At 32.8% G+C, this 22847-nt stretch overlaps 1 protein-coding gene across 1 annotated transcript; it reads left to right on the forward strand.

Annotated features, from left to right (window-relative positions):
• Window positions 1–3747: 3747 nt before the first annotated feature.
• LOC137396504 (isatin hydrolase-like) lies at window positions 3748–11159 on the forward strand. The gene is made up of 7 exons (XM_068082804.1): window positions 3748–3817; window positions 5066–5168; window positions 5331–5499; window positions 8131–8257; window positions 8969–9110; window positions 10339–10473; window positions 10853–11159. Exons 1-7 carry the CDS (start codon window positions 3797–3799, stop codon window positions 10939–10941), a joined length of 786 nt encoding a protein of 261 aa, XP_067938905.1. The 5' UTR covers window positions 3748–3796; the 3' UTR covers window positions 10942–11159.
• Window positions 11160–22847: the final 11688 nt, after the last annotated feature.

The raw sequence follows: 22847 nt of genomic DNA on the forward strand, positions 1-22847 counted from the left end.
AGAAAATTATCCGGGTATCATTATATACAAGGGGCTAGTAACATCTCACAATACTCGCGAATACTACGATGTAGTAGTCATGGGACATGAAGAAGCAAGCAGATTTTACGAGAGTTCGGTACAATGCAAAAAGGATCCTGCTATCTCACTTATTTCCGATGACGATGAGTGATTGATGAACAACTCGATACAAACTTCGTTTTAAAGAATGTACATGATCATTTTCTTATATATATTCAATGTTTCATTTATACTATATTATCTTTATTCTGACTTATCTACTTGTACACTTCGTTTTAAAGAATGTACATGAACATTTTCTTATATATATTCAATGTTTCATTTATACTATATTATCTTTATTGTGACTTATCTACTTGTACATTTCATATATTTCAAGTTAAACATAAACTATTTTATTTTTATTGAAACGAAATGATGATGGAAATAATGAATAATACATATAAATATATCTTTTAAAGTGAATAATTTTGTAATAAAACTGATCTTTCATTCAACATATATAAAAAAACCGAAAATAAAAATCCTTAAAATTCTTAACCATTCAAGAGCTTCAACATTACAAAAACATCAAATCTTCAAAAAAAATAACTTTGTACATAAACACTTTCTCATATATATTCAACGTTCTCAAATATATAACATTCTCCACTTTGCACATAAACACTTTCTCATATATATTCCATGTTTCAAATATATAACAATCTCCGGAAGATCAACCCCTCGGTGTCCCAGATATTAACCCCCTCACTCATCCGCTAGGTAATCTCTCGCTCTCCTCGATAATCCGCGAGATCCACTCCGGAAAACCATCCAGCCCTCGATGTCCCAGATATTCACCCCCACTATTCCACCGATAATCGGCGACGATTCGCCCGACTAATCCGCGACGATTCTCCAGACTAATCCCGCGATAATCCGCGTTCAATCGGATGACTCATCCCCCGCTAATCCGATGACTCATCCACAGATAATCCGCCGATTACGCCAGGAGCGGATCCGTAACCCCTCGAATTCAACCCCCTACTCTACACCACAATTTCCCCCCAAACCCCAACATCTCATTCAACTCCACACGATTCAATCTACACCCCTAGCCAATTTAATTCACAACCCCCCTTTTTCTATCCCCCCGCTGGATCCGTCACTTTTATGTGTAGATCTGCTCTCTATATACTACTACCAACTACAAATTAAAATTTGCAGTTTTAAAATTGAAATGTTTATAAAATCGCATAAACCCATCAAATGCATGCATATATGAGAATAGCTGCACAAACGGTTTTTAACATAAAGAAAGCTTCTAGTTTATCAACATTAGCAAAACTAAAACAAACGTATTATTTTAGATTATACAATACATTATGCAATATTTTACACACATAATATATATTATATATCATGCTTCAATATTTTATTTCATTTATGAATGATTTAATCATGAATTTTATTTCATAAACCATTTTAGTAGTACTTAACCATTGAACAAACATTGCAGATTTTCAAACACTAAAGAAAAAACTCCTACCGTATGATAAAACCCGTTGCTGCTACAAACACAGTTGTCTGCTCTTTTCTAAAGTAAACCTAGTAAATGTATATAACCCCTTAAAACTACATTAAGATTGAACTATAAAGCTTGAATACTTTAAAAACTATCGAAAAAGTTACATGTTCCCATATTGTGTACATGATAATATGCCCATTAACATCTTATACAAAATATTCAAAAACCATCGAAAAGTACTTCACAAACATCTTTTTATTGCAAATCTGCAAAAATTCTTTTTGAACATTATAACAAAGGTAAATCAAGTAATTTTTAATATTCTGTTTATAACACGCCTTGTTTAACCACAAAAGTTAAAACGAAGAGCATAAGTTACAAGGCTTGATGACAAACATGTGATAACATCAATAAGGGTAGATAAGTTGAATATTTGACTAGTTCTGTATGTCTAGTTAAAAGCCAGCAGTAATACTAAACTCTTTGCACTTTGAGACAAAACTGTTCAATTTTTATTAAATCGTAGAGAGAAGAATGATTAACTATTTTTAAGGAATCTATGTTAGTTCTGTTAATATAATGCATGTCTGTCAATTATAACAAATATACTGCTTCAAGAAAGTAAAATTAAGTCAATACTTGAAGCAATGTAGAACTTTTGGGTTAACACCATATGAATAAAGAGTGCGTGGTACATGGCTACAATAGCAAATTATGAGCACAAATTAAACACCTCAAAATAAAAGAGAACTAAATTGAATCGGATGTTGTAGAAAAAGCGAATAACAATTTTAAAATACTGAAATAATTTATATTAGTTAAAGGCTGATTGATGGACCTGTGATGAGATGATGTACAATCATGTTTATTTATATACTACCTTTTATGCAAGCTGCTGATCTGGTAGTTCACTTGAATGAAACCAGTACTTTACATGAAAACTGATAGACTAGTGTGATGCCTGTGGAAGTTTTACTGGCTCGTAGACAAATAAGAAGCTCTTCTTTAAATGGGATCTATTTTGGGAACATCCAATTTGCAAAACACTTTTATGATGCAGTAAACTTGATTTTAGTTTTTCACGCAACAAAAACTGAAGTTTTCTAGACGCCTTATTCACTACTAGTACCCGTCGACCCAGTTTGCCATAAGAGATTGCCAGTTGTACTGATAAATCACAGAAAATGGCTGTGTGGACAACCATTCAGACTCATCAGAAGGCAGTAGAAGAGCGCAGTTGTTAGTGTAGAGCTAGTATGCTATGAGCCGAGAGTTCAAATCCTGTATGATGCTTTCCTTTTTTCAACCATGACCTTGGACAGACGGACACAGCTTTTATTATAATAAAAAATGGTTAAATTTTAAATAAATAAATGTAACAGTATAAAATAAAATGACTAAAAAAAATAAAATGACACTCAGTCTGATTAGTCTAAAAATTTCATTTTGCTAGCTCTGCTGTAGCAGAACCAGGTTGCGCCTTTTAAACCGGGAAGGTCAGCCTGAAGAGATCATAGCAACTACAGACTCTCTCATATGTACCATCAGTTAAATAGCTGCTACTTTCAATGCTCTTCATCAGCAATCTCTCTTTAAATATTCTATAGGCGGTTGAACCATGTCTCAGAGTATTCTTCTCATAACTGTAATCTTCTCGTTAACGCTGCTGTCGCATGGCGAGTTCGCGAGAGGCGCTTGTACTGAACTGCGCATTTGTTTCCTTATTACAGCCAGAGAATTCACCTTCAGGCTGCAGTATGCTTCTCAAAGTAAAAGTTGGTTGTTTTGTCTTCAAGTCTTCATAAATACAGCCAAAGCCTGAAAACTTTATTATTCTAGAAGTTGTCTTCTACTTCCGAACCAAACAAAATGCTGGTGAACGCACACACCAGCTACAGTGTTTTGGCGCTAGCAAGATAGTTTTATAATTTTATTATCTAGCCAGTTTAGGACAACATTTTGGAATTGCATTTGTAAATGTAGTAAACCATTCAAGACGTGAAAACACCAATAAAAAGTAACGTTGCGTACAAGATAACAAACCAAAGTTAATGATTGTTATAGCAGCTTTAATAAAGCAAGACTATTGCTGCATTTACAAGTAATCAAATCTATGGTCTATGAAGGGTACACTTCATCAATAGCTGTTGTCACGGTACTCTAACTTTGATGCCAGCTTGACTCTGCCCTATATATTCTACTTGACTGTGTTACTTGGTATCAGATTCAGAGCAGTGCTTGAGACAGCTTTATTCCCCTAAAAGAAAAATGGCTACTCGCTCAATGCTGGTACGTTTCATATTATCTAACTTTAAATTAGAAGAAACACTATTCGATGATAACAAATATTTTTCTATTATTTGCATGTTAATTTTAACGATTTTCTTTGGCGTTTAGGGTGAAATATGGAAGTATAGATATTTCCTTATATAAACCTTGCAGATTTGGTGGTTTGCTTATGTAAGAATTATGTAAGAAATAATTACAAAACAAAACAAATAACAATTATGTAAAAAATTTTGTCAAAAGAAAAATTCATTTGATCACGTCTTAATAATTTCCAGAAGAATTGCTATTAACTTATCCAACTGATTTTTTGCTGAATAGAAATAAACATAAAATGCAAATAATAAAACATAACGAACATAAATGAACTTATTATACAAGCAACCAGAAGTAATAATGATTTTTGAAAGTTTTGTGCCAATATTGAAATAGTCCAAAATTAAATAGAATAAATTTTTACTATAAATTTAAACTTGCTCACAACTTGTAACATATACAATGTAAGTCAAGTGAGTAGTAATAATGGGCATGATTCACATAATGATCATCGAACGGTAACATAAAACGCATTCAAACTCATTCTGATGTCATTTCCTCAATTGCTTTTGAACTGTTCTATTACTAACAATGTAAAACAATAAGAATGGCTTATCCTTGTGGCTTAGCCTTAAATGACGAGAGTTCAAATTCAGTATGGTGGTCGTTTTTCGTTGCTAAAACTTTTTCGCGATAGCTGAACAAAGGAACAATGGACAAATGACAGAAAAACACTGAAATTCATATAGATATAATATATCATATATATTATACATGTATAATATACATAATATATTATATATAATATATTGTGTATATATTTATATATATACATTATATATAATGTATTATATATAATATATAGATTACATTACATACATATATATAAGAAATATATGTAATAAAAAGTATACATGAGTGATATATACATGTATGTTATTATATATAGAATATTATATATTATAATCAATTTTTTTTTTTTAATTTTTTTAGATATGGTGCAAAAATAAACAAAAAGAAATAAAAAGGTATTTGCATAGAGTGTCATGAATGTAAAAACAACAATCTAAACAAGGAAGACTTGAAACTGCTAAGTTTCAATATGCATTTTATCTTTTTTGACAAAAGATTAAAATAATTAGCAATACAATTGTTGAGTGCATCTTAGGGTAAGTATAAAATAAAATCATTGTGCTATAATAATTAATATTGCAGGTAGTTATGTGTTGCTTTGCACTACTTGAAAGTAGTCTGGGAGCAATGAAATACGTCGATCTTTCCCACTCCCTCAATTCACAAACTCACCACTGGCCGGCAAGTAAGTGTTTCACACTCAAGAATCTCTTGTACACTTATTAACTGTCGCACCCAAAATTTAATTTGCAGAGCGATTGATTTACCTAAAAACTTATGAGCTCATACCTGTACACGCCTTTATTATTGGTCTAAGAAATTCAGGTCAAGTTTTCACTACTTTTAGATAAGGACTTCGAGCAGACAGTCATAGCCAATGGGACTTCACCAAACGGAGGCTGGTATGCCAACAATGATATGTCACTTGGTGAGCATACTGGCACACACCTGGATGCCCCAGCACACTTTGCCATGAATAAGGATGTGTTTTATGCCTCAACCATTCCTGTAGAACGGTAAGACACAGTGTCAGCTAAATGAGAGTGATAGACAAGTGTCCACGAATTAGTATATTTGTGAATATTTCAATACACAAACCCTTTGAATGCAATAAACATTAACCACTGTTATGCAAAGAATGACAGAAAAAAAAATTTAAGAAATACCCATTTCAATATCTTATATATTTTATTCCAATATATTATATTTTATTTTAATCTGTTGTAGTATATTATTTTATATTACATCATATTTTATTTAAATCTATTTATATTATGTTAATTTATACTATATTGCATTGTACATGTATTTTCTTTCAATCTATTATACTATATTCTATTCAAATATCATATTATATTACACATAATATTTTATGTCTATCTATTATATTATGTCTTTTTTCAAAATATTATATTTCATTTCAATCTATTATAATATAATTTTTTTAATCTATCATATTTCAATCAATTATATTATATTTTGTTTCAATCTATTAGATATATATTTTATTCTAATCTACTATATTATATTGTATGGTATATTACACTAGCATCTTGGCAATCCGGTGTGCTGCGAGAAGCTGACAGGTGTAATAGCTATACATACAATTATTCTGGAAAGCCAGGAGGTAGATGAATGGCCGTTGTTAGTGCGTCAGTCTACCATGCAGTGAGTTAGGAGCGCAAACCCTGTATGACGCATTCCCTCTAACCAACCTCCAGCCGCGGCTTTGGACAGACAAACATGTTATTGTAAAAATTATATTATATACAAATCTATTATTTTTACTGTTCTTTTGCAAGCTTTTTGACGCTGAGTAAAAAACATTGCAGCCGGATGTTGCAGCTATAAAAACGCGAAGTTTTTATTAACAAAAAAACATTAAGTTTTGAAGTCATCACTTCTCTCATTTTAAGTTGTAATAAATACAAGTAATAACAACTCTTTAAGCTAATTCTTTTTAGAAGTAAAATATCATAAACTAGTACAGCTTAACAGTCTTGACAATACCGCTGATAGGGAGAGTTACCGTGGCCCGGTGGTGTAGAGCGCTAGACCTCCAAACAGGAGGTCTGAGCTTAATTTACATAAAGGTCATCGCTGGTATAACTAATGATGCCCTAATCTAGATCGCTCCCTAAAATTGGGCATGTCTTCAGTTGTCAAGGGTTCTATGTCACTGGACTCAAACACTTCCAGCCAAGAGCCAAGATTTAGTAAAGCAGACATATTTGCTGTTTGAGAGATTACCCACACACACTGTTACTTTTGAATTTTTGGTGAAAAAGTTTAACTATAATAAAAGTTGTGTCTGCTCATCTGTCTCAAGCCATGTTAAGAGCATTAGGAAAAAAGATTCCACTGCACGGCAGTCGAACGGGGATGTTCAGATTTCCAGTTAACCAAACTACTACCTGCACCCCTCAACCACATTGAGGCAGCTAAGAATAATTTTACACATGCTTATGACTTACTTAATAATTGTGGGGATACTTGTGCACATACTTATGACACATGGCGGTCTCTTACAGAGCATGGGACTGCCAGTATACTTGTATTTGTAAAATGAGCTGGCAACAAAAACGCAAAGCGTGCTGAGTGTAGAAATACAAATGATTTGAGTAAAGTAATATGCAGCTGCTAGTTTACCAGCTTAAACACTAAAATATGATTTGAAAAGATTCAGTTTCTTAATGCATTGAAATCTACTTTTAATAGGTATTCGATGATATTTTGAGTTAGCAGAAAACTTTGAGTTGAAATAATGTCTTTTTGATTACTTTAGATAAAAGGCTGACATATAAGTTAATATATCATAATAGTGATATGTTAGCTGATTTATTGTATTCGGCTTTTATGATTAAAAAACAAACAGAGAGCTTTGTTGATAATGTTCAATGCAGGGTAGACTTAGATTTGTGATGTCAGAATTTAGTTATAAGTTCAAATGAATATTTTTCTTACTTTACTGGCAATAATTTTATCTCATTATTAGATTAAAAATACTGAATGGTTTAATTCGTTCATATATCACTGATATGTTTCAATTTTGAAGTACCGGATATCTACAAGGTGATGACTTTATTTTGTACTTACCAAAAGATGCACTCAACAATTGTATCACTAAATATTTTAATCTTTTGTCAAAAGTGACAAGATGTATACCTGAACATACATGTAGTTTCAAGTATTCCTTGCGTAAATTATTGTTGTTGCGTTCATGATGCTACACGGCAATACCATTCTATTTATTTTTTTGGTGGCACCATGTGTAAAATTTTTTTTGCTATAAATGATTATGAACTTCTCAATAAAAGCATACAGTATATATATTTTAAACAGAAATAGTTTCCAAACTATGCCATGTAAGAATAAAAAGGACAAAGAATAAATTGGCAATAAAATAAAATGAATGGTTTTATTTGATGCTATTTATTTGTTGTGTTCTTGGTGTCAACTTGTCTGTTAACTGTATGTTACTTTTCTAGAATATACAAAAGGCACTAAAACAACCTTGAATGTATCTAAGATTGTTGGGTAAACAGAAAAAAGTTACAATCTTCTCTATCGATAATCTACCCATGATCTTACATGTATATTGCTATCTGCTTCTGGTAATGACTCTCTAACCAAACAAATACCTTTAGACTGGTGAGGCCACTCAGCATTATCAACTTGGCAGACAAAGCCGTGGCTGATAGAGACTATTATGCAACAGCTCATGACATCCTTGAGTGGGAGAGAAGATACGGCATGATACCTAGAGGAGGAATCGTATGTTCAGAATATTATAATATCAGTAGGGAGTTGTCTTCTTTGTTTAACAAAAGTTTGTATAAACCGTTTTTATTCAAATTAAAAAAAATTGATATTAGTATGCTTTTCCACTTCAATTTTTTTAAAACTGGACATTCTTGAATAATTGAGAGTTGCGTTATCTTTGATGATGAGTTAAATTCCAATTGGAAGGATGCCCAATCAGTCAGGACTTGCTCTTTTTGAGAGAAGATTTAAATGAATAGTGTAGTGCTGCACGATATCTTTGCATGTACATTCAATTATTTGGTCTCAAAATATATCGAATATCAAAAAGTATCGAACATTGGAGTTGTCTTCTTTCGATATATAGTGTTAGGCTTTAACATGAACGATATGAGAGTACATTGATTAATATCGTTTAAAACAGGAGTTGTCCCCTCGTTACAATAGAGAGAATAGACAACTCCATTTTTGCAAAATAAAATCGGCCGATATTTCGATAAAATATCGGCTTTGATATTCATATCGACTTGAAAAGTGACCAAATATAAAATCATCCACTGAAATATATCGTCATATCGAATTATATCGTGTTATCGTGCAGCACTAGAATAGTGATTTCAAGTCATGATGCTGCTACTATTTTCACAAAAATACTTTTTGAAAGATCAGTAATGCATCTTAACTTGCAGGTACATAATATTTAAGCCACTTTGCATGTTACAGGTAATCTTTAACTATGAGTGGGCAAAACACTGGAATAGCCATGATGATATCTTTGGCTCAAACAGCTTTGATCCATCAACATTCCACTTTCCAGGCGTAGGGCTGTGTGCAGCAAGAGTTTTAGCAATAAGAGGAGTCTATGGTAATAATTGACAGTAATGAGTCACTTGATATTAATGAGTCACTTGATAGTAATGAGTCACTTGACAGTAATGAGTCACTTGATAGTAATGAGTCACTTGATAGTAGTGAGTCACTTGATAGTAATGAGTCACTTGATAGTAATGAGTCACTTGATAGTAATGAGTCACTTGATAGTAATGAGTCACTTGATAGTAGTGAATCACTTGATAGTAATGAGTCACTTGATAGTAGTGAGTCACTTGATAGTAATGAGTCACTTGATATTAATGAGTCACTTGATAGTAATGGGTCACTTGATAGTAGTGAGTCACTTGATAGTAATAAGTCACTTGATAGTAATGAGTCACTTGATAGTAATGAGTCACTTGATAGTAATAAGTCCCTTGATAGTAATGAGTCACTTGATAGTAATGAGTCACTTGATAGTAGTGAGTCACTTGATAGTAATAAGTCACTTGATAGTAATGAGTCACTTGATAGTAATGAGTCACTTGATAGTAATGAGTCACTTGATAGTAATGAGTCTCTTTACAGTAATGAGTGGCTTGATCAGCAAAAAACCTTTTTGGGGAAGTAGACGGAAATTTGCAATTTCTGTCTACTTCGTGTCTACTTCAACTTTGGGTTTTTGGAGGGTGGCTAGCAACTTGGCAGGGTTAAAAACAAAATCTAACAAAAGGCAGAGGAGCTCCTCTGCAAGCCAATGGTAAACTAGCTAAAGATGGTGTCTCGAGAGGCAGTCTACTCCACTGTGAAATACTATAATCATAGAACAATTATTCCTAAATATTAGAAGTCATTTAATTGGTGCAGGTGTTAGAGTGTTGGTCCACCAACCTGAATTGCACGAAAGCGTTTTTGCAAGAAATCGTTCATCCTAATGTCTAAGCATGACTTTGGGTAGATGAATTAATGGCATAGGTCTTATTATAGTAAAGACTGACATAACATCAACTGCAGCCACATACTTTTTATCAAATGGATCAATGCTCACCATTTATCATATTTGCTGAACTTGAATCCTCTACCTATGGCATTACAAAAACGGTTTCTATGCACATTCTTTTACAATATTTAACCATATTATATTTATATTTATCACCAAATTAGCATGAAATTAAATCCAAACGATCCATTGTTTAATTTCTCCCACAATGCTCAGTTTAAGGGCCCAGAACCATTTGTACAAAGGCTTCGTCTCGCACTTCTACTGTGCTATTGAACAGGCGTAGGTATTGACACCCCATCCATGGACTATGGACAATCTGAGGGCTCTCCTGTGCATAAATATCTCATGGAAAGGAATGTTTTCTTCCTAGAGCTTGTCGGTGACATGTCTGCTCTTCCAGATGGTGGAAAAGGTCAGTGAATCAGTTTGCTATTTCAACTTTATTTGTTGTACATTTTCATTGTAGACAAGCACTGTTACTCATTTTATTATGTTTTATGTTGATACATGTCATTTTTTAACTGATTATTTCAGCATTTCAAATATAGTAGGTCTGCATTTGAAAAGGGCAAATATATATATAAACTCTGCTGTGTCTCTGTGTCTGCTGTGCTGCAATCTCAGAAGTGTTAAAAGCAAATTTTTGAATCCTAATTAAATATGGAGCATATAATTTTATAAGACCTTTGAATAATGATACGATTTATAGAGATATATTGTGTTCAGGCCAAAGCAAATAATACCTTCTGATGAGAATATGGAAAACAACATTGAGCTGTTCTATGTTGAAGGTGTGACTCTGATGGTTGGTGCTATGAAGATAGATGGGGGCACTGGTGGCCCAGTCCGACTGATAGCCATGTTTGATGATGCTGAGTAGGGCTACGTTGACATCATGCAAACTACTTACATCTTCCTTAATTGTAACTCAAGACACAAGACCATATTTTATCTGTCAACTCATTGATATATCATTTATCTGTTTATCAACTCTTCTAGCAATTCTTCAGAAGTGTTTTAATTTTATTGCATAGCTTTCATCCATATTTCAGCTCTTGTATTAGAAATAAGTTTGTAATAAACAAATCATTTTCTATTTGATTTGATTTGATTTTTATTGCGTAATAATAACATGACAATATGAGTAAAAAAATACAGAGTAGCAATAGGACATGCCAGATAGCCAGAGGCTAGAGTCAAGGCAGCCCCAGCAAGCAGTAGGAAAAGAAACAGAATCAGCGATAAGCGCACACTCCGGAGCACCAGAGTCAGGAAGGACAGTCCCAGGACGCCCACAGGCGCTCTACCAACTTCGCCTTCAGCTGACCCGGAGCAGAGCCCGCACAATCACTCAAAAATTTATTATATAATTTCATTGCACTAAAAAATATCGATCTCTGTCCCTTAGAAGACAAACACTTTTTCAACTTTAATTGATTTTTACTTTTTAAACGGGTATCTTGACAATGATCTATCATAAAATCTTGCAACTCTTCCATGGGGAAAGAATTTGTTAAAAACATTAGCAGGCGATACTGGAATAAAATTTCAATTGGCATTATTTTTAAAATTTTAAAATTTTTGGAAACTGTTTGATTTGGTTTAAAATTGAGTATTATTCTGATTGCCTTTTTTTGCATGATTAAAAGTTTGTTTAAATCAGTTTTGTTGCCGTGGCCCCAAAACTCGATTCCATAAATTAAAAGAGAATAGAAAAAACTGTAGTACAAATTGATCATGGTTGATTTGTCTAGGTAGGGGCGAATGAAACGAAATATTAGTAATATGTAATTAAGTTTTTTGATGAGACTTTGGATGTGTTTTTTAAAAGTCAAGTTGTTGTCTAACGTGATACCTAAAAATTGAGTCGAATCTTTGATTTGTAGTTGAGAATTGTTTAAAGAAAGGCTTAGATTATAATTTTGAGTGTTTTTAGACGGATTTTTGAAAACTACTTGAAATGTTTTACTGTTGTTTAAAATGAGTCTGTTTGATAGGCACCATTCATTAATAATATTTAATTCCTCTTGGAGTTTAGAATTATCTGTTGAAAATATATTGGTGTCATCTGCGAATAAAATACAATCCAAAGCAGGTGCAGCATTTACTAAGTCATTTATAAAAATTAAAAATAAGAGGGGTCCTAAAATTGATCCTTGTGGGACACCAATCGTAATTGCCCTCATTTGCGAACAATCAGTATCTGTTTTGGTAAATTGAAATCTATTTTGGAGATAACTTTGAATAAGAGAGGAAGACTTTACACTAAAATTGTAGTAAAAAAGTTTGTCAATTAAAATTTTGTGATTAATCGTATCGAATGCCTTTGAAAAATCCAAAAATACGCCCTGAGTTATATTACTTTGATCTAAATTAGTATATAAAAATTCCATTAGACTGTTTATTGCTGTAGTGGTGCTTTTACCTTTTCTAAAACCAAATTGTTTAGGCGACAAGATGTTATTGGTTTCTAAAAAATCCCGTATTTGCAAAGACAAACATTTCTCTAAAATTTTTGATAAAGCAGGAAGAATGGAAATGGGCCGGTAATTAGATGGATCTGTTCTATTTCCTTTTTTAAATAATGGAGTCACGCGAGCTATTTTTAAACAATTTGGGAAATTAGATTGTTGTATAACAAGATTTATAAGATGTGTTAAAACTGGAATTAGGACTAGTTTATTTTCTTTTATTGCACGGAGAGAAATCCTATCATAGCCGGTTGCTTTAGGAAGACTGAAAGAATCAATTATTTGCAGTGTTTGGTAGGGGTCAATTATCTGGAAGCTAAAATCAATATCATTTACACAGTTGTCCATAAATTTAGAAAAGTGAATATCGGAAAGTGGCAACTCATTGGCCAGTTTATTACCAACATTTACGAAATGATCATTTAAGGTCTCAGCTATATCTTGCGAGTCTGTTAGGAGTTTTCCATCTTTGTTTATGCTCGTTGGGCTATCTGAATTTTTAGAGTCTCTATTTAACAATCTGTTTATGAATTTCCACTTTTCGTTTTGATTATTTTTACATTTATCAAATTCTTTTTTATAGAATTTAGTCTTCGCAGTTTTAATTTCATTTGTGACTAAATTTCTGAAACTGTGGTAAGAGGTGTGGAGCGAAGTATTGAAAGGTTCTTTTTTGCATTTAATGTGCAATTTTCTTCGCTTATTTATCTGTTTAAGTAGATGGTGATTCATCCAAGGTTTTAAAAAGTTGAGCTTTTTCTGATTTGTGGAAATTAATTTTTTCTTCCCAGCTATTTTTATTAAATTTTGGAACGACAAAGAAAAGGATTCAAAGCTTTTGTTAACATCAGAGCAATCCATTATTATTATGCATCAACAGAATGAGCAATTACATATTAGCAACTAACACCAAGTTAAATGCACATCCAAAATATTCACCTTAAAATTGTGTTAATTTATGGAGTAACAGAAAAAGTGATATACTGAAGAAGGAAAAAACTTACAGAAAAGTTCAGATATGAAGGAGTACACAAAGCAAATTTGTAAAAACATTGATATAATCAAATGTATTAATGCACTATTGTGATATGTTTCTGTTGTATTTATACGGCCTCCGCTTGAGGCCTTCTAAATATAACAGAAATTTATAAGACCTGATAAATAAACTTGTAATTATTTGTAAGGCCTTATAAGTTTATAAATAAACTTATATTTATTTATAAGGTCTTAAAAATTTTATCTATAAAGCCTTATAAATAAAATGTTCAAGAAAATTTCCTTTATAAATTTTTTTATAAAGAAATTTCCTTATCCATTATTGGTAAATTTCTATATTTTTGCAATGGCTACCCTATGTGAAAATATACTTTAACATTGTGACGCATTAGAAAAGTGTATAACACATGTACATTTAGTTACAACAACAGGAAAAACATATTCATTTTAAAGGACCATGAGTAATATGTGCGTAAGTACAGTGTGAGCTCAAATCATATAGCAGTGTTGCACAGATCACATCTGAATGTACTGACTTGGGTCAACACCGGTTGTCACCTTGCCATTTTCTGAGTCTCACTATACTTAGGATGTCGGAAACAAATCATGACTCAGTCATCATCAACACTACTTCGAGCATCATCAACTGCAAAGTGCCAGTCCAGGTTTGTTGTTTTACAACTTCAACTATTATACATTATTGGCTAAGTTTTTTTTCAGCAAGCCCAAAATATATAGTTAGCCTTTGGAGCACATCATTTTATTTAGTGTAATTATGTTTGTTTACATCATTAGCTTTCTTATTCTCATACATAAGCATTGTATTACATGTCTTGTTGTTGCTGGCGCATCTTATTGTTATAGCATTTAATTACTCCACCAGTTGTTGCAGTCAATTCTATAATTTGCTGTACTGTTGTAAAATTACAAAATTCCTTACAGTGAAAGTGTAGTGATATGCCTCCATGTTGCACTACAATGCCATGATGTAAACAGCCATGTCACTCTCACTCTTTCATGATTCAGAGTCACTGTTTGGAAACAAAACACCCATATGATGCACGAATCTATGTGCCAAAGAAACAGCCTGAGCGACCAATGGCGTCGTGCTTGAGCGTGCGCATAGGCATAGAGCGTTGCTCAACCATCGCTTTGCTTTTGAGTGCTATGAAAACATGATCTGCTTGTTAGCCCAGTGTAGCGCATTGGTATTGGCACATCCAGGTGTTGCTACATTATCACTGTATGGAAACTTAATAAATGTTTCAGTACATTTGCTATAACATGGATATAAGTTGATAATGATATAAAAAACCATTATTTTTGCTATCTAACAATTTAGTATAGTAATGAGAATGGTATTACAAACTATCAAATTCACATTAAACTTGGCATACGTCTGCTTACTGCTATTATACTCTCTGTTACATGTTTATATGTAGTCAGTCAGTTGAGATATACTGCTAATATGAGAAAGAAGATTTAACATTGTAACAATCTTCCACCTAATATCTGTTCTCTTAACAGAGAAAGGCATTTTAAATACTATTTATCAAACTATTAATTCAATTTTAATGGTTAACTATTGTTTTTTTTTGTGTTTTTGTTTTACTTTTATTGTATGGCCTAATTTAAAAAAAATTCTATTTTTGCAATGAAATTATTGCCAATAAAGTACCATATACATGTATATATAACACATCATGCCAACATCATATATCCTACTACTGTTTTCTCTCAGTTTGTTTCTTCCTCACCTTCATCCTGCTCTGTTGCATGCACTTACTCTATCAATAACCAGCTGTGCCAATAATATAATTGATTTTTCATCAGCCATATCAGGAGTCATTGACCTGAACTCGTCTATTTTTTACGGTTTTCATTTCCGGATTATTTATCTGGAACGGCAGGCGGGATCACTTAGTTGATGTGATATTTTTGTGACTTCCATTCCTCAGTTTTATTAACAAAAAAGACAAAGTTTGCTGGTGTAATTGATCAAATTATCTGATGGACTAGCTTTTGAAGTTATTTGTAAGACGCGGCAACTCTTAAATAAGATTCACTTTGTGCCAATAACCTGGGTAATGATTGTATGACCAAGGTTGTTGCCTTGATATAACAATCAAAAACTCTGAGTGTACATATACTTTGAAGTTATTGTCTTTTATACATACAGCAGCAGACAGCTTTTTTGTAATAATATATATTCTCCTTCATTAGTCCTTTTGGACTGAATGCTCCATTTAGATTTCTTTATGAAGAAACCCATAGACGTAGAGAACTGTAGAATTTAGTTTTCTGTAAAAAATCATATTTAACAAAAGTTTATTGTCTATATTTTAGCTTGGTTTTTAAACATTCATATTTTGTCTTTATTTTGGTTTTGGCTCCTGCGGTGTTTAATTTCAATAAATACAAATTTGGAACACTAATCTGCACACTCATATCATACGATCAATCAATATATTGATTATCCATCAGAGACACGCAACATTGTAGCACAGCTAGCTGAGCCCAGAAACTGACTTGTTTATTGGCTGTAGCTTATAGCTAGTGTTTCTAATAATTACTAGTTTCTGTGCCTTTTGCATATTCCAAAGCCATCAAAGTTTATATCATTTTATGCATTTACAGAGTAAGTAGCTATTACTGTGATTGGTTACATAAATTTTTATATAATTTGACCATGACGAAGCCATTGTCATAACATTATCTTTCGCTTTTATAGTAAAATATTAAATCGGAAATTGTTATGCAGAGAGACAAACTATTCAATAAGGTGCTGTTGGACAGTATCATATATATCCTGTTCTATCATTTCCCAATAGAAGTTAATACACCTCATAAAAAATATTGTTCATACGTAAAATAATGAAGGGTTACGTTGTGTGCAGGCCTGTACTCCCAGGTTCCTAATTAGGGCTGTAAATGTTAGGCGACTACCTAATTATTAGACGACTAGTTATGAACACCTAGGGTGTTGGGGAGTAGCATAAGCCCCCCTAACGAAATTGGGGTCATTGCCCCTAAGCTCTGGGCCTTTTAATTATCAACAACCCTTAAAGTATGCTTAAATTTCATCAATTGTAAGCATCAAAGATTAAATAAATATTGTTTATGGTTCAAGGTATGCAAAACCTTTTCTTTATCCAACGAACTATATAAAACCCGTAACACGACAGGTTTCTGTAAGGGACATTGACAGAACATAAGCTATTACTTCTTTATTGTGTTCAATTGATGTCACCGATCACCATCACTGCACACTTCATTGAGATCAACATCTTATCCAGCAAGCATATTCAATGGTATGGTTTGATTGATGCTAGGACGAAAGATTGGTAATTTTGAGAGTCATTGATTGATTGGTTAAAATTGATCAGAGTGTATTGCTCATCATCATCAGTCTGTTTGTTTTAGTGGCAGAATCAGCCAAAACACCTAGTTACTGCACCACAAGGCTTACCTGGAAAAGACTGCAGTTAATTTCTTTTGTTCATTCATTGTTGTGTAGTCAATGTTCGTCTAAATAGCTAAAAGCTCTCTATCTCTCAACAAAAGGGCTTTTAGAAGCAAGTTTGCAATGACACAACCTTTATATGATAAGAAAAATGCAAGTTTGGAGGTCTTATTCACACCCCACTATAACCAATAAAATTCAGTTTCCAATTCTTAACAATATCCCACAAGATCCTTATTTGACGAGTCTCGTTCAGAGCACCGTCAGTGACATTTTTTGGAAATAGAACCTCAACCTGTAGGCCTCATTCTTATTGGCTAATAATGGTGAACTACACATCATTCTGCTATATTTTTATCCTTTTTAGTAAGCAAATATTGTCAATCTAAATAATTATTTTAAATAGAAGAACATTAATAAGTACTCATCAAATTTTTGCCTTTTTATTCGACTGGGCTACTTCAATAATACATACAGAGAAAAGATATTTTCTTATTTCTTTGCAAGGGCAGATAACTCTGAAAGCACTGAAAGTTGAATTTATCTCCTGTTTCAATGCGGGCTCATTTTCCTCCCTTGGTAAAACTGCTGAAAAGCAACAACAAAAATTCAAAATGTAATTTTTAACATTTTGTGTTAATTAAAGTAGCATTGTTATTGTATCAACTCTAGGTCTTTTTTTCAAATAACTTGCAATCTAAAATTTCAAGCTTAAAAATTTTGAAAGTCAAAAGCTTGTAGCAATTAAAGAATTTAAAAAAAGCTCGTGAGGAAATTTGAATGACATTGGTTGCGAAATTGTCAAGTTTGGTACGATGGAGGCGCTCTCTCACTTTGACTATCTCCAACATGGTAAACTAAAAAAGATTCTAGAGTTTTTTTCTATTGATAGTTTTAACTGTGTCATGTGATAATCTTTGCTATAAGAAAATTCGTGTCCATCCATCTGACTAAAACCACGATTAGAGTGTTAAAAAACTGCATTGCATGGGATTTGAACTCACACATTTGCCTTAGCAGCTAAGCATGTGCAAGTCGACAACCATACCACACAACAGAGTATTTGTGCATTTAGTTAGTACCCTTGATGATCTCTCATAAAGCACTAGGTTGCCAGGATACTAGTCTTTACTATAATAAAATTGTGCCCATCTGAAAACAAGGTTAGAAACTGGGATAAAAGACTGCTTCTTGCAGGATTCGATTGGTAGCTTGGCAGCCGTACAATAACAGCTGCACTAATTGATCACCTTCCAAAAATTCTGAATAATTGTGAGCATAGTTGTTTTCTGTGCTTTATTGGTGCACCAGTCCTTTGCTCCCCGCGCAGGCTGCCAGAGTACTGGTCATGAGAAGCTTCTCTAACTAGATTAAAACTTATTTAGTTATTACATTAGAGTTATCTGCTCTATCAAAAAGTGTAGATAACTCCATCAAAATCCATTGCACATTCACACTGCAACCTAGAAGTAGTGAAGTGTCCATTTAACCACAAACATCATTTTGTGCTCACCATAGCCTGCTTTAGTGCTAAAATGCATTTCCGCAGTATCTGAAAAATCAGGTTCTTTAAAAAAGAATCTATTATTCGGTTTAGTGTGTATCCAACACTCACAGCATCTAAGCTAATCATACATTGGACAGTAAGAACAGAACATTATTCATCACAATCTTCTTATGTTAGAAGCAAATCTTTGGGCAATGGCACGTACTAGCAAAAGAGTACATTGCATTTTATAGGCTAGCTGACATTGTTTCAGAAAAAAGGAGATTTTTTTGGAAACAGAAAGAGGAAATTTTCCTAATGAAAAAAGATACTACGTACAATGGTCATTAGGTTACAGAGATCTCACCTACAAGAGGATTTGCTTATAAGAGACTTTGCTTATAAGAAAGTTTGGCAATGAGAGGTTTTGTATGCGAGTGGTAAAAGTTTATGTTTATAATTTTAGGTTACACGTCCACAGTTATGGAGATTGTGCCTACTGATTGATCGATGAAGAGATGTAATAAAACAGCACAAAATAATGCAATAATAGTGTTTTTACTGTACATTGGTTGAAAAATATACTACTCATAGATGACATCTATCAATCAAAATGAAATCGATTAAATATAAAATGAAAGAGTGACATCAATTTATTATCTCCTTTTGTACTGCTACTACCACTGTTACTATTACTACAGGTGACTTCTCGGAACAGATAAAAAGGCTTGGATGTATGCTCAGAATATTAAGGCTCTGGTAAATGCTCTTAGTCTGATAAGACTATCACCGCCTTAGGGTGAGAGTACCCTTTTTCACACAACAAGCTATTATTTATTAATAGTTCGTAATTTATTAATAGTTTTAACTTGAGGTGAACTATTACTAATTAGTCGATATGTTTGACATTGGTCTGTTTGCCTGTAGTAAGTCACTAGTAAACCGAATATGAGTGAATGAATGAACCCAAACAATCTAATTATTTGCAATTAAATAACAAACAAATAAATCATTGTTTTATAGCTTAACTACTCCATTCTTCTAGTCACTTGAGGTACGCTTTATTCTCTCATTTATTGTTAATTTATACATAGTAGTAGTAAAAGTGTAACAAATATATATGTCTTTGGTATATATATATATTATATAATGGTTTTTATTATTTTGTGTTGGCTGATTGATTGAACTCGGGTTCAGACTGTGTTTTGCGGAGGATTGCTAATAGTGATAACATTTGGTAACACTACAATAAAAATCTATCTTTTGAGCAGTAAAATTAATTTAAAACAGTAAAACATGAAGAGCCAACACCGTGTAACAGGCTGTACGCTACAATTTTACAAATATGTAATATCTAAACTTCAAGTATTTGGTAGCGGCTTTCAGGGTTCAAATATAAGTTTGAAATACAAGAGTTTTAAAATAATTATAATAAACAAGATACATACATTCTTTCATTAGGCTGGAAGTTGTTGTATCACTTTTGTCATAAACACTCCATAGTTTCATCAGCCTTCCCTAAGCTGTCTTAGATGATTTCTCAACCCTTTTTGTAGTTTTCTTTGCCGCTATGAGTTTCACATTGATTACTGTCAATTTAACTCTCTATATAATAGTTCTGTAAATAATTTGTGGAGTTTTGAGTGCCATTGCTAAATGCCCTGTGGTTGAACTGCCAGTGTCACCCTTGTACCTCATACCGTATGATGATGTGTTATTGAACGTACAAATGCTACCATTTCAGGATATACCACTGACATGATGGTGCTAGTAAGAAATGAATGAAAAAATTGAACAAATTGATCTGTACTGGATGTTTTGTATTTCCGTGAAGAACAAATTTTAAACTTGTAATTTATCTGTCGATTAAATTGATGAAATGAGAAAACTTCAGCAAGTGAAAACACTACAAGAATGTGTATTTAGCAGATGAACTGTAGGGAGTGTAAAATTAACGTAATTCCTCTAAATTATACATAGAAAATATATGTTAAAACAGTCCACTTACAAAATATCTATATTATGGTTCAATATGCCGCTTTCTCTCCTTGTGAACTTCGATCTATAAAGTTTTTTTGTCAGCATACGGTTGAATAGTTGTATAATATATTTATTAGCATACTTTAGTGGGCATACTGCAATAAAATTAATACATTTGAAGTATGTTCTGTAGTTGAAAGCTTCCTATATGTTTTATTTACCAGGTTTTGGCTATCGATGAAACAGTTCTACAAGATTTAACTGCCAAAACTCCTTTACATATGAGATGTGAGTGCAAAGGGCAAACAATTCATTATTATTAAATTTCTTTGGCTCTGTATTTAAAAATGTATATATAAAAACCCTAGCATATAATAATTGAGCAAACCATAACTTTTGGAAACAATTTACTGTAGTTGTAAAGCAGCCCACTCATAGCCCGAGAACCAGGGCTTATTCTGGCAAAGACTTAGTAAAGAGTAAAGATCTCTCCACCTTTGGCCTCCAATCTGCTGGCATTAGCTTACAACATACATCTATTATTACTAGCCATATTAACTTGATCACATGAGAGTTGTTTTAATAATGATTTGACAACTCCTCAACACGGACCACAAAAGCTGTATTAATCAGTTATGATAAGTTATATTGTAATAGCATTGTGGTAAATTTATGATGAGGAGACAATCAAGCGATTTCTCTAAAAAAACATAAACGACAAATCTCAACCAGCTGTGAAAGAGGTTCCATGAAAGAATGAGAAAATGATAGACGATGAAAGATAGACAAACACCTCCAAAGTTATGCCATGATATATTGACTGACAATTGAGTACCACTTTTTGCGATAGGCTGCTTATAGTATATATAAAAATTCAGCTATCGATATGTGTCTGTATGTATAAGACTACCAATTTCAAAAATTATTTATGACTTTATGACTCGGTAAAAATATGGTTTTTACTTTAAAAAACAGTTTTTGCTCATTTGTAAATGAACAGCTGTTAAAACTACCCATGATCTCAATAATCTACTCAAGGTAGATTTATATATTTTGTTTGATGGCCATGAAATGAGAACACCACTCTGCATCCTCATCCTTACACGCGCGTGTCATGCAATTTAATACTTTTTATTATATGTACTTCTATATACTATATACACTATATATACTATAGTGAATTGGTATTCGCTAGACTTTGACTAACTGTTAAACTGTTTGCAACTAGGAAGACTTGGATCCTTACTGATGAGTGTGTGGTACTTCAATTCACAATGTTACTGATACTAACACCCCACCATCGTCACCGGGAAGTCTAAAATTACGTACCAAAATTCACACTACTGTACAATAACATATATAAAACCTTTCAAACTACATTCAATACAAGCAAAAATGTAAATAAGTGTATGCAGTTAAAATATAATAAAGTGTAAAGAGACATATGCACTACTAACTTTTACCTCCTTTACTATTAATTCTTGACTCTCAAAGTGTCCATAAAATAGATCGCACTATAAGCCAAAATACTGATTTGAATACATTTTCTACAGCAAATTACTTGTCTAACTGAATTGTCCAAACTGACTGAGCACGCTGAGCGGGTGGTTCAAGGCGACAAGAGTTTAAAACCTGTCAGTACTCCAAAAAGCCACATCCCATTGGTCAACAAAACTGACCCCAAGAGCCCAATCCTGTCCAAAACTCACACCCTCCCTCCCCCCTCTCCCACAGTGTGACAATAACCAGAGAAACACTAAGTCAATCAGGCAGACCATAAACAGATCTGCAGCGAACTGTTGCATAATGTACACAGCTAGTTACATAACTTTTTTGTACCATGCCAGAAACAGAACACCTGTGCAAATGCCTGCAAATCAGACACATTACATATACTATATAACATATACTATATCCTATACTTATACTCTGTAGCTATATTGTACTTTACTTATTGACATATTTTTCAGGTAGAATGAGTAATAGGATCTGATCTATAGATACGCTATTTACATATGCAATACATCTATACACACATGAAAACACACCTTCATGTCATTCTGTTTTTAATATACCACAGAGTTAAAGTAGGCGTAATATCCTAGATCTTAGGTATAATCTCTCAACTTGTAGGCGTAATGTCTTGTAGGCGTAATCTCTGAATCCCTGTTCATTTGATATTCAGACAAGTAGAAATTCTGTTAACATTGTAATAACAAATCAAAAATAAATGAAAAACAACATTTATTCCTATAATATAAACTCAGATTTGTAGATGTGTGCATAATTAAGTATTTAAACATCTTTGTTTTGAGATTTACTGTAAACTATTATTTGAATTTTACTGCAGTTTATACTTCCCATGTTATATCACATATTCTATACCTTGT

This window comes from Watersipora subatra, chromosome 5, assembly GCF_963576615.1.
Source record: "Watersipora subatra chromosome 5, tzWatSuba1.1, whole genome shotgun sequence".
Lineage (NCBI taxonomy): Eukaryota > Metazoa > Bryozoa > Gymnolaemata > Cheilostomatida > Watersiporidae > Watersipora > Watersipora subatra.

Bases quoted from the DNA above. Each gene is read 5' to 3' on its own strand.
- LOC137396504 (XM_068082804.1), top strand. From the start codon at position 3,797: ATGGCTACTCGCTCAATGCTG. The intron at 8,258-8,968 runs GTATGTTCAGAA...TGCATGTTACAG, and splicing joins TGATACCTAGAGGAGGAATC to GTAATCTTTAACTATGAGTG. The intron at 9,111-10,338 runs GTAATAATTGAC...GCTATTGAACAG, and splicing joins AGCAATAAGAGGAGTCTATG to GCGTAGGTATTGACACCCCA.